The sequence below is a fragment of the Leopardus geoffroyi genome, chromosome A1 (assembly GCF_018350155.1).
Source record: "Leopardus geoffroyi isolate Oge1 chromosome A1, O.geoffroyi_Oge1_pat1.0, whole genome shotgun sequence".
NCBI lineage: Eukaryota > Metazoa > Chordata > Mammalia > Carnivora > Felidae > Leopardus > Leopardus geoffroyi.
Genome location: NC_059326.1, coordinates 147,349,713 through 147,363,137, shown reverse-complemented (window position 1 = coordinate 147,363,137; position 13,425 = coordinate 147,349,713). Strand labels below are relative to the sequence as shown.

General features: G+C 36.3%; 1 protein-coding gene across 2 annotated transcripts in view; it reads left to right on the top strand.

The window, feature by feature from the left end:
- Nucleotides 1-13,425, top strand: part of EDIL3 (EGF like repeats and discoidin domains 3) — a 416,894-nt gene that overhangs the window by 185,180 nt on the left and 218,289 nt on the right. For both annotated transcript variants that reach the window (XM_045497268.1, XM_045497260.1), the window contains one exon: nucleotides 7,326-7,454. In XM_045497268.1, coding sequence (XP_045353224.1) covers nucleotides 7,326-7,454 — 129 coding nt within the window. The remainder of the gene's footprint in view (nucleotides 1-7,325; nucleotides 7,455-13,425) is intronic.

The window sequence follows — 13,425 nt, the reverse complement described above, 5'->3', positions numbered from 1 at the left end:
TGAAGCCACCCACTTTGCAGGACTTTGTTATGTAGGGACTCTAAAAACATGTCTTTAGCCACTAATTATCTCAGTGCTTTCCTGTGGACAATTCTATATAAGGAGTCCAGTATTAATTCTTGAGGAGAAAGTTTATTGGCAGGTATTTAAAAACAACAACTCTGTTTAGCCCCAGATTTCAATTTTTATAAGCTATTCAAATATTTTTACATTTAAAGAACACTTTGTTAAATTTTCTCATTCCTCCTCTAAAATGGAATGTTTTAGGTTTTTTATAGTTTACCCGCCTTTATATGTACAAAACACCCACAGATAATTTTTCCCTTCAAATGGCTGAATTTGCACTTTACATTTTTAAATGTAAAGAGAGAGGAGGAGGATGAAAGAAAAACAAGAAGCAAAAAAAAAAAAAATGGTTTGAGAAGCATCAGTCATGTCAACGTTCCTAGACTTTTTTTTTTCTTTTTCAAACTAGTTTTAAAATAGAGTGGCAATGGCTCAAAATGGCAACTGCCAACATGTTCAAACCTTATTAAATGTAAAAGCAACAGTATAATAAGAGGGCTTTAATGTGTTTTTAAGACCAGACTTTGAAGTGAACTTTTGGGCAGTAACTGGTCCTTTTGTATTCTACTGCAAGAACATCTAGTGAAACTGTGCTCTTGCGATTGTCTGATTGGCATTTCCTTATTATATAATCTAAAATGTACATTTATTTTTAATATCTAACTGCCAGCGTTTGGGGGGAAAAATTTGTAAAGTTGGCCAAGACTCTGTACACATAACCGCAAGAGAGGGTTCACCTATTTGCTTCCTAATAATCTGCTTACATACTATAAGGCATTCATGATTTGGGGCATAGTCGCTGAATGTGTGAAAAACTAACCATGTTACACATATGGAAAAAAACTTCACCTCTCTACTGTTGAGATTGTGAGGAGGTAAATGCAGAAAAGTAGCAAACCATATAGATCCATTACTTTTGTGAACAATTAATCTTGCTGACACTCTTATATGAGCTTGCAGAAAAATGCCTGGAAAACATGCTGTGGAATTCAGTTGTTCTTTAATATTGATGATATACTGTCCCCGTTGTGTTAGGAGCTACTTAAAGATTACCTACAAAAGTATTATAACATTATTGATTTTAAAAGTCCCTGAAGCCTTTTGTATCTTAAAAGTCCACTTATACTTTTATAGTTAAGAGTGATATTACCAAGTGTTGTCTAATCGGATGATTTGTACTTTTATGAACACTAATTAGAACTGAAGCTTGTAACCACCACTGTATATACTCCTTTTATATAGCTATAATACAAAAGGAAGCAAACCTTTTAAAAGAGACTTTTGAAGTGGAAAGGAATTAACATCATCTTTGTCTTATTTTGTTTTTATAAGCTCTAAGTGGTTGAATAATTCTTATTTGTTTTAAAATTTTGCTCTGCTATAAATTTGTTTTCAAAGCTATATATAAGCTATATATATATATATATATATATATATATATATATATATACGCTTACATGTTAGAGAAAAAATATGAGATACCCTAAATATACCAAAGTTTTGGCAGTAAAAGTGAAGAATGTGGCCATATTGCAAACATTTGTTAATGTGATTTCACTAAGGAAACCCTAGAATTAAATTTCCAGAAACCATTATGTAAACTCTATGTATGGATATATACATACACACACACACACACACATATACTGAGTATATTATATTTGCAATAAAGCATAGCCATTAAAATTACCTTTAATAAGTGAGATGCATAAACTGGATGACTAAATATTTTCTTGTGTTGCGAACCTACTCTTCCAGCTGCTGACTATTTTAATTCTATTGAAAATATCTATCCAAATTACTAGTAGAGGGCTTAGAACATAATAGGTGCCTAATGAATAAATGTTATTCAAATTGAAATCAGAACAACCAAAACCAAAAACCAAAACCAAAACACTCTGTGTTGATCAAAGTCAGGGCCTGTGTATTTCTCACCTTCACAGTACAAGCAATAATATATGCTATAGGTGATGATGATTATTTATCAGTATGCCAAAACCTTAACATAATAACTTATTTTCCGTGTAAAACAGTTGATATGTTGGACGAGGGAAAACACAAAAACAGAAAGAGAGTTTCCTGGGATCTCTAATTCTCTTATGATTAGCGCATTTACCACTTGGAGAAACAAACCTGGAAAGAGTTGATATATACTTTAATTATCACTATTTAATATCAAACTACAAAACGTTTTGGCTAACAAGCAAATTCTGTGAGTTGAGACTTTCGGCTACATTTATTTTATTGCCTTTATGTACTAATTTATATATTCCGATTATTTCATCTTGCTAATGCTTTAAATGAATGTCTTTATTTACGCAGGATTTGGCAAATTAGGAGAACAAAACACTATTGACGAGATGATACAGTGTTACATTTTTCTTGATTCTATATTTGCCAAAGAATTAAGATACATGTAATTATTATGCAAAAGTTTACATTTTAATGATCTGTTATTTACAATTGTAGTGGTATTACACTTGTAATACTTTTGAAGCTTAAACTCTATTAGAGATGAAAAATACTGGAACTTAATTACAGATTTAAAGAACTTGAACCTTGAAAGGTGTAGAAAAGTTACAGAAGGTATCCTAATTAATTATCTAGTGAAAAACCAAAAGAATTTGGTATCTTATAAACATATATTTGAATGGGATTTATGCAAAAGATGTAATGGTCATCACTCATTTTGTCATACCCTTGTTTATTCAAAATTTATCCACCACCTACTATGTACATGACACTGCCCATGGAGAACTTATGGTCTAATGGGGAAAAGGGACAGTCTGTCATGAGTACTCCAAAAGAGTATGTACAAGGCATACACCATAAGTTTCACAGTATGGTTATTAGGGACAGACAAACAAGCAAACAAACAAAATCTCTCTGTTAGACGGAGTCAATTTTTTTCTTATCCTCATAGTGCAAGCAAGACTATATACATACATATATGTAATTACAAAATATTATTGGGGAAATATACATATTTTTCAGTTGATTTCAAACATAGCTGAAATGGAGAATGGAGCACTGTTAGTATAGCAGAGCTTATCTATCTATATTTATAATATCTAATACACCCTGATCCATTTGCTGAAAACACTCTGAAATATTTCCGTTTAGGAAGGCTTTGGAGTCCTGCATTATTTATAGGCACATGCTTAGTGAATTCATGCTGATTCTGTTTGCATCTATCAAGATTAACATATTAATATACAGACCTTCAACATGGCAGGGAGTGTGGCTCAATAGAAAGTGCATAGATTTATAGTCAGGCAGAGTGTGTTATAATCTTGCCTCTTCCGGTTAGGCATGCCGCTTAACGTCTGTGAGCAAGCCTGTTTTCTGGCCTCCAAAATGAAGATATCTTCTTACAGAGCATTAGTTAGAATACTGTGTATACTTCATGTTGCTTAGCATATAAGGCACTCTAGAAAGGTTAAATCCTTGTCCCATTTACTTTACCTCATCCTCACCCTTTAAATGAAAATCATAGAATTTCTTAGAATAGGAAAAATAACAGCAGTCACAACCTCAGTTAACAGGTAATCTTTTTCTGAAACTTAGATGTCAGCTGAGGTCATGATGTTATTTGGGTTGTAAATGAAATCAGCCCCAATGCTCTAACTCCTATCTTTTGGGAATCCCAGAGGTTGCACCAAGATTGCCAAGCAGGCTTCACCTATGCCCTCAGGAAATATCTAGTGTCTCAAACTTTAGATACCCTGTCAGCTCTGTCTTCTGCCACCTATCTCTTCTTGAATCCCCTGGGCTTCATGTGCTGTAACATTTCTTCCTTTCCACCAGTATAAGCTGGATGAATGGCACAGCCCTTTCCTCTTGATTTCCCCAAACACCACACACAGGTCTGTGCATCTAGCGGACTAAATGTAGATCTGGATGCTCCAGCAGAGACAGTTCACACAGGAGCTGTGCTAACAACTTAAACATGAATTTTAGATGCCATGCTTTTTTACTAGCTACTTTTCTTAACATATTACAGCCTCACAGCATACTGTTTGACCCCACTCTGTCCCTCAAGTCCACTTCCAGCTCAGCCTTCGGGTCTCCTCTTCTGGGTTTTCTCCATCCATTCCTTAGTTCTTCCCTTTATTATGCAGAGCCATTAACTCATCCTGAACTTTGAGCCACTACTTTTCTAAGGTGCAGTAGGCTTGCAAGCTACTGTTTGCCCCTCGGTTCTTCAAAGTGACTTCCATAGACCACCCTCCATGGAATCATGGCTTTAACGGTTCCTAAGAACTGATGAAAGCCTTACTATTTCAGCCTTTTTTGTTGTTGTTGTTAATCCCTCCCTCACCCAGCTTTTTAAGAGGAAGAGAGCATAGAAAAGGTTTACTTTCTCTCAAATATAAACGACATCAGGCTCTTTAAGAGGCAAGAATAGCTTCATCATTTTTGGTTTTAATAACTTAAAACTGTTTTCCTCCTAATACAAATCCTTAAACCCAACTTATATTAGATTTTGTTTTTGTTTTTGTTTTTTTGGTTTTGTTTGTTTGTTTTGTTTTGTTTTGTTTTTAGTTTGAAAAATGACTGAATTCTTATTAGGCTTTGTTTCCTCATCTGCAAAATTGAAAGATTGGATTAGGTTATTTCCAAGGCTCCTTATTTAAAATTATATAATTCATTGAGTGTAATTACTTACATATTTTTTTCTCTAGCAGTTATATGCATGGCTAACACTTATCAGTTAATAAAAAAACTGTCATGGCTTTTCTTATTTTGAAGTGAACTGATGAATCAAAATTCTAAATCAATTTTTTTTTTTCATTCTCCCTTCCCCAACTTTTCAGTCTCTAAAAAAAATGTAGGTTTCGGGATCACAGGCTCTTAGTTTGAGACCTATAGGCATCACTCATAGAGGTTCATTTGAGAAACATTATCTGATATTTGTGCCCTACCTTTTTTTTAAGGCTAATGGTAATGACAGTGACCTCATGGAGTAGCTAAGAGAAACAAAGTGACTATATATGTGAAAAGAATTTATAAATTGTAAGGTACCATCAAACGTGAATTATTTTGGGAGAGGGAAGAAGGAAAAACTGAGAAAGAAGAGGTTCTGTGACATGATTTGCATATTTTAGCAATGGAAGAAACCTGATTCCATTTGCTACAAAACAGATCATTGGTGCAGTTCTTTCTTCCTGTCTCAAACATTGGCAGTGTACCAACTGGCAGGTGTGGGTTAGTTTAATTAATATACCACACCGCACAAAACTACCTACTTAAATAAATGCATTGTTTTTAATTGATGTGAAGGTATCTGGAGAAAAATCACAGATATACTAATTTCTTTTCACTTTTTGAAAGTTAACCCTATCAACATGATCCAGAGTTACCACAAGGTGTTGTATTTCATGCATATTCTCGTTAGATTCCACAACTGTTGAATTTCATGAAATTTTAAACTGAAAGAAACTGAGTTTCAAAGACAGTTGCTGGAGAAAGCAATTAAACTTTAGTCTTGCCTCCATGCAAGACAATGTTTCTCAACCCCTAAGTGTTTCCTGTTGGAAGCTCAAAGTGATGATGGTGAATTTCCTTTTCTATCTGTAAGTCTCTAAATGACTTTGTCCCATGCTTGAGGAGCCATTCACTGTTGGACTCTTCCAACAGCCTAGCCTAATGGAGCTCTCTCCCAATTGCTTCAAGTTATCACTATTCTTGTGACCAAACCTGTTGCCTCCTCTCTACTCTCTGCTGAAACCACATGCTCCTTTTCTTGACTAATCTTCCTCTGGGACTCAGGCATTTACTTTGTCATACATAGTCACGCTGTTTAATTAATCTTTCTTTTCTAATCTGAACGTCTTAACTTTCTCTTTGGTGGTTTTTCTTTCACTAATGTGTTTTAGTCTTTTCAGTTAAACAAAATTTAAAAACACAAAATTAGAGACTGCTATATATTTTTCCTTGGCCTTTCTTCATCTCGCAGTGAGAGTTGATAGTTCCTTCAACGTCTCTCTTCCCTTCTTCACTGTTCCTAGGCTGTATTCTGCCCTGGGTCAATTAGCATCGCTTCCAAAGAAGCAAACCGTAAGACAAAATTAGAGGTACAAAAGATTGGGTGAGAATGTCTGTGATGGACAAAGGGTGAAAGAAGCAAGAGTAGGTAGGATTAGCCTTCAGACTGTGACACAAACCTGTCACTTCCAAAAGAGAAAAGAAAGGAAAGAAGGAAGATCTATTAAAAAAGCCTGGGACTGCCGTGCCACTTGAGAAAATCTCAGCCATACCAAAGGGGCACCCCAGAGTAGAGAATGTGCACTAGAGGAGCCCTGAGTTAGGCAGGACTGGCCCAGGTCCATACCTTCATAGTGCTAATAGCTGCTTTTCTCCAAGGGAGATCAGACACCACACTTCTAGTGCCTGTTAACAGGTACCAGTAACTTTGGTAAAGTCACTTTCTCAAAGCTTAAAAATGACTATCAGCCCTTTTCCCCCTATATTTGTAACTTTTGATGAGCTACTTGTTATAGACTGGTAAAAATTGTGATTGGTAGAAGCCTGCCTCACCACAAACTCATAAATAGTCAGTAAAGGTATTGCAACCAGGTGTCCATAGTACCTTGGACTATGTGGCTATGGTCATTTGTAAGTATATGCTATTTTCACCTGCAGGTTTACAAAAGCTCTTCAGTGTTAATAACTCCAGAAATTGCCATTCAGTATTACTTTTTAAATGTGCAGAAGATATTTTACAATTTGGAAACCTTAATACCGATATTTTGCTTAGTGCTAATATTGTTTTTGACTCCTTAATAAGTGACAAACATTTTTCTGGGTGTTTGATACACACAAATTCTTTTTCATCTGTATCATCACCTTTTGAGATAGATTCTAATAATTCCAACATTTAACACAGGGTGACAATGAGGTACAGAGAGGTTAGCTAAATCCTCCAAGGCCACATGGTTAGAAGGTGGCGAAACCAGGATTCAATCCCAGGCTATTAGAGCCCATATAGCAACTCTATTTCCTATACCAAGAATATTCAGAAATATAAATATCTATAAATATGATATTATAGATATAGATTATATTAGATATAGATATAGATTATATCTATATTATAGATATAGATATCTATAAATATCTATAAATATTTATAAATATCTATAAATATGTATGTAATATCTATAAAACTGTTAATTGCAAAATGTTGGCCCAGTATCTACTTTAAAACATATGTATCATGCAGCAATTGTGTTTTTGTTTTTTTTTCTGCCTTTCAGGTCCCTGCATTCCTAACCCATGCCATAATGGAGGAACCTGCGAAATCAGTGAGGCTTACCGAGGGGACACGTTCATAGGTTATGTTTGTAAATGTCCTCGAGGATTTAATGGGATTCACTGTCAGCACAGTAAGTCATCCCCAGTCATTGTGCTTTTATTATTATTGATTGCAAAGTATGCAAGTCATTATCATTCTTATTGGTAGTAGACTGATAGAAGCTTCCAGCAACAGAGAACCCTGAGAGTTGAATAATGCCACCTCTCTCCCACTGAATATACCACATCTCCTGCTGAGGACTCCTGGACTATGTCTCAATCCTCCCTGTGGTATATGGGCTAATAGCTTCATGGTGTCAGTCTTTTTCAATATTGTCCAGCCATACTTGCGAAGTGTTGCCTTTTATTTTAAACTATCTGCCTCTTTCTTTCACACTTGTCCTGAAGCTATATTCTTCATGCTTCCCAGATATTATTCTGTTGATTAGCTTCAGAGATACACTCATAAAAGAAAACTGCCCACCCAGCCCTCTCAGCAATCCAGTTTCCTCCTGCTTCCAATGTTGGCATTTTTAGCACAAAAATCTTTGAAAGTTCAATAAATGTATTATCTGCACTTCTCTCTTTTATCCCCATTCTTATTTATCCTGGGAAGTTAAACAAAATAGGACTGCTCGTGATGCTCTCTTCTTAGAAGTGTGGCTCAACAGAAATTCCAAGTGAGTGGTTGGGGGTCCTTATCTGTGGTAGGGGTGCAGCAAGCAGGGAAGCCACAGTGGATGAGATGCTGTCAGGGCAGGATCTTATGGAGGATGTCCCATGTGAGCTGAGTCTTGGCAGAGGGAGAGGATTTTGATCAGAGGGAGGGGAATGCAGGAATGGTACCTGGTAGTAAGAGTGGGGAATGAATACATAAGCCCTAATTGTTGGAGTGATGGTTAAGACCATGGTGTTAGGAATGAGTAAGGCAAAGCTGGATATGTCATCTAGAGCCAGATTTCCAACCACCAGCAAACAACATAGAATGCCTCCTGGCTCTGCGACTGTGGGGGAAGAATGTACTTTTCTGGAGACTTGCCGTGACTGGGAATTTATAGTATAAGTTCTGTGCAAGACGGTTATAGTACGGTAGCATTTGTGCTCTTTACAACAGGCACCTAAACTGCCTATAATTACCTCTCAGAGCTCAGATCACCCACAAGGAACTGAGAGGCTACTGATTTTTCTCAGACTGGGTCCAGAATTGCCAAGGCTGATTCTCCCTTATTATAGCATTATTGCTCAGCATTCACACATGAACACCTCAGAACATCCCCAGATAGACAGACATGGGAGCCCAAAGTCTTGGCTGCTTTGACATTCACTTAATCCCGTAAAGAGAACATTACTAATCTTCCTTGTTTACAAATATTTGTGATATGGTGTCAGCAGGGCCTAGAGGAAGACAGTCTGGTCACCCACTTGAGCACCTCAGTTGAGTCACTTACATCCAAACACACACTTAGAGAGGAATCTTCCCTTGAAATGAGAACAGAATTTTCATAATTGGATGCTGTCAAATGTTCAGAGGCAGGAATTTCTCCCAAGATCAGATCACCCTTCCTTTTTCTTTTCTATGCTGCAGGGCTCGAGGAGGGAGAGGGTAAGAGTATACAAGGATTCTTACTGTATTTAGAAGGCATGTGTGGACCCTAATGTCACTTAAATATTTCGTATTGATGAAGTCTCTAACCCTAACCTACTGCTGATATCAGTGTGAAGTTGTGGCTGGTCCTTAAACCAGAGGTCGAGAGAGTCTAAATATAAGCTCCAACTAATAATATCTATACAATGGCATAAAATTTTTTTTCACATCTCTGGGTCATCTTGTTTTCTTCATATTGTGAAGAAAAATTTAGTTTCAATTACCTTTAATAGCTTGGAAGTTCCATTGAAGACATCTGGTCATCGTTTGATAGTCCCAGTATAAGGGAGGTTGCCCTGGACAAGGTCCTGGAGAAGTGTCCACCTGCTTCTGACTCCCATACATGGTTAGCTATGAATTCTTTCAAGAGAACCATCAGATTTTGAGAAATAAAGCAAATTATTCTCGCTTCCATTCCCATGGTGGAACATCCAAGCCTTTTCTCTCCTACCTTACACTGTATTCAAATAAGCTCATTAATCCACATAATTTCTTTGAATTCCAGGGCTTATTTTGAAGCACAAAGAAATTCTCTCCCTTATTGTACCTGGTTCCAAACAAGACTTTAAATCCATGTTAGGAATTGCACTGGCAAGCCTGTGGCTGAGATTTTCAATTCAGAATTGGGATTTTGTGGTCTCAACAAACTAGTCACTATTCTTTGGAGTGCATCATTATCAGAAACAACAGAGAATGGAGGGAAAAGGACTGGATTTGGATTCAGAGACCTGGATTGAGATCTGACCTTTGCAGTTATTGGTTAAGTGGCCTTGAGCCAGTTTGATCTTTCTGCGATTGAAGATATATAAATCAAGTAATTGAACTAGAAACAGATGGTCTTCGGTTCATGCAAGCTAGGAGAGTATTTTGACTAAATGGGTAGGTTGCTTACTGTACAAAGGTTATCAAGCCATTCTCTTCATAGATGAAATTGAAAAGGATTATATATTGGAAAAGTAGATTTAGAAGTTTTGGGTTCCCTGGGAGCTTTTTCAGGTAGGGGAAACAAACAAACAAACAAACAAACAAACAAACAGCAGCAATTTAATCCCTTGTAAGAACTGCTGGGTATCTGGGTTTATGTTTCACAATGGCAATAGTTTCATGGCCCAGATGTGCTCTAGAGCCTTGCTGCTCAAAGTGTGGGGTCATGCATCAGAATTGCCTGGAAGCTTGTTAGAAATGTAGATTGTCAGGACCGCTTAACTAAGTCAGAAATCTGTTTTTTCAAAATGATCGCCGGTAGACACCCACATACACACTGAAGTTTGAGAAATTCTGCACAAGACTTTCAGTAGCTAAAAGTAATTGGCATTCAGTTATATAACACCACATTAGAGGCAAAAATACTTATTATTGTTTTTGCAAATCTAGACGATATTGAAAGTCAATGAAAATAAGAAATGTACCAATAAAATATGAACATTTCATTTGGAAAAAGGACTGAAAATTTCTTCAGATAGCCATAAAAGGGGAGCTTTTTAATTTAGTTCAATATGGCAGAATGTGAATTAAATATCTTTTGGAATATAGCTAAAGAAATTTAAGTTTCATGATACAGGAATGATAAATACATAATTAATAGACTTACTTTAACAACTATTTTGTCAATATGTTACAAATTAGAAAAAAGTGTTTCCAGTGACAGAATTAATATTATCTACATATGATTTTTTAATAAATGGATTTTAGATTTTGGAGCAGTTTCAGGTTTACAGAGAAATTGAGCAGTGAGTTCCCATTTATCCCTCTACCTGCCTGTATTGTTGCCCCTATTACTAGCATTCACATTAATAGGGCTTATTTCTCATAACTGATAAAAACAGTATTGATTATTTTGAACTGACATCCATAGTTTATACTAGGGTTCACTTTTTGTATTACACAGCCCTATGGATTTTGAAAAATACATAATATCATGTCTACCATAGCCTCGTAAATGGTTTCACTGACCTAAAAATCTTCTGTGCTCTGTCTAGTCATCCCTTCTTCTTTTGCCAAATCCCTGGCAAGCAACTGATTTTTTTTTATCTTTGTCTCTATCGTTTTGCCTTTTCCAGAATGTCATGTAGTTGGAATCCTGCAGTGTATGTGTCTGGAATAATATAGTGTGCAGCCTTTTCTGGCTAACTTCTTTCACTTAGCAATATATATGTAAGGTTCCTCCATGTCTTAATGGCTTTAAAAAAAACACTGAATAGTATTGCATTTTATAGATGTATCACTGTTTGTTTATTCATTCACCTATTAAAGAACACCTTAGTTGTTTTCAACTTTCTGGCAGTTATAAATAGTGCTGCTATAAACATTCATGTGCAGCTTTTTCTTTGGTCTTGTGTGACATAGTCTTAAACTTACCAGAGTAAATACCTAAGAGTTCAATTGCTGTGTCATTTTGTAAGAGTGCATGTAAGAGTAAGAAACCTCAGGGCCACCTGGGTGGCTCAGTCAGTTAAGCATGACTTTTGATTTCAACTTAGGCCATGATCTCATGGTTCATTAGATCAAGCCCTGTTTCAGGCTTTGTGCTGAGTGTGTGGAGCCTGCTCAAGATTCCCCACCCCACCCCCCTCTCTGTCTGCCCCTCTCCTGCATGCATGCACACCCTCTCCCTCTCTGGGTCAAAATAAATAAATAAACACTTTAAAAAAGAGTAAGAAACTTCCAACCGCCTTCCGCAGTGGTTGTACCATTTGGCACACTTACCTGTGATGGATGAGAGTTCCAATGTTCTGTAACCCCACCAGCATTTGTTACTTTAGTGTTTTGGATTTTAGCCATTATGTGTGAATTTTTTTATCATGACAGTAGCAGAGGTTATAATTTTATAAGACTAATAATGATTAGTATTTTTATATAGAATTACCAAATTATACATGCTCTTAAAATTCCATAGAATAATGTGAAATACACACATGTACATATATGTATACATATGTATATACATGCTTGTGTATGTGTGTATACATTATAAAATGTAAATTATAGGGTGAATTGAGCACCAAAATTGTCTAAAGGTTAGACTTTTGAAAGGAATTTTTAAGTACACAGTTTTCTTCTGGGAGCCTCATTTTGGGCTGACTAGAAGTAATCATATTTTATTTGTTGCCTAGTAACAAATCTAATGCCTTAGGGAAGGACGACTTCTTCATTCCCAGAACTCCTTACCACTGAATGCATTCTGTGCATTGTTCCCTATGTGTGCACAGCTCCCAGCCTTCAATTCCTGTTAAGCATAAATTTTTGTGGTTCTTATTCTTTGAGGAAGGAGAGCTGATTTAGGTGTTCACCAAGCCCTGAAAGAAAAAGGACTGGTTTAAAGAAATAGCCCATATTATCAGATTAGCTGAAGACAATATGCTCTCTAGTCCCTTTTCCCACTGAAGAAGTTGGCCAGAAAAACACAGAATCTAAAACTTTCCTCCTTATATGTTATGCTAACTATTGTAAATCAGTTTGGTCTTAATTTTGCACTATTGATTAATGGATTCATACATTCAACAAATATTTATTTATTTTTATTTTTTGACTCGTATCAGATATTTATTATGACTTTATGAATAGTAGTAATTCTAACCTAACATTAGAAAACACTTACCAGTAATACTGGCAATAAGGATTTCCATCTTTGAAATCAAGCGCTTATTTGTGTCACAAACCTTGGCATTGAATTCAGCAAGGAAATCAAAGTGCTTTTTAAGATCTATGGGAAGGATTGCTTCAATGACTAAAAAATGAAAGCACTTGAATTCCATGTGATCAAGATTAAAAAGGAAGTTGTATTCTGGGCAAGAAAGATATAGATTCCAAGCTGATGCAGCATGGGCCTATGAGTCATTTTACTTTTGTAACTCAAATATTTCCCTTTTCTCAGAGTTAGCCAATGATATTTTCCATTTTGAGGATCGTGTGTAATTGGCTTAATAACATATTTGGCAATTACATGTTATCTGTGTTATGTGGTGCTTAGTAAACATACAGACTCTGGTCCCACATCTGTCCATTGCATCAAAATCTTTGGTCAGTACCCTCAACATAGTTAAAAGCATCCATATGGTTTGTGGGTGTACCAGGCTAAGGACAACTCAAAGAATGGCCTTTACTCTCCACTTTACACTGGGGGAAGCCTGCCATTAGGGGAGACTTCTGGATTCGGCCAGGGTTTTTAATGCAGCTGTCTCTAGCCCAATTGATGAATGATCAATTAGCACTTAATGGTTCTGTGCTTCAAAATTCCTATCCGATAATTCAATTTAACAAACACTCAGAACTTCACACTGTGTTATGTGCTAGAAATAACATGTCTATAAAAACTGGAATTAATAATCCTTTGTCCTAACTGAGGGTTGATGGAGGGAGATGGGTGGAGGATGGGCTAAGTCAGCGATGGATATTAAGGAGGGCACTTGTTGGGATGA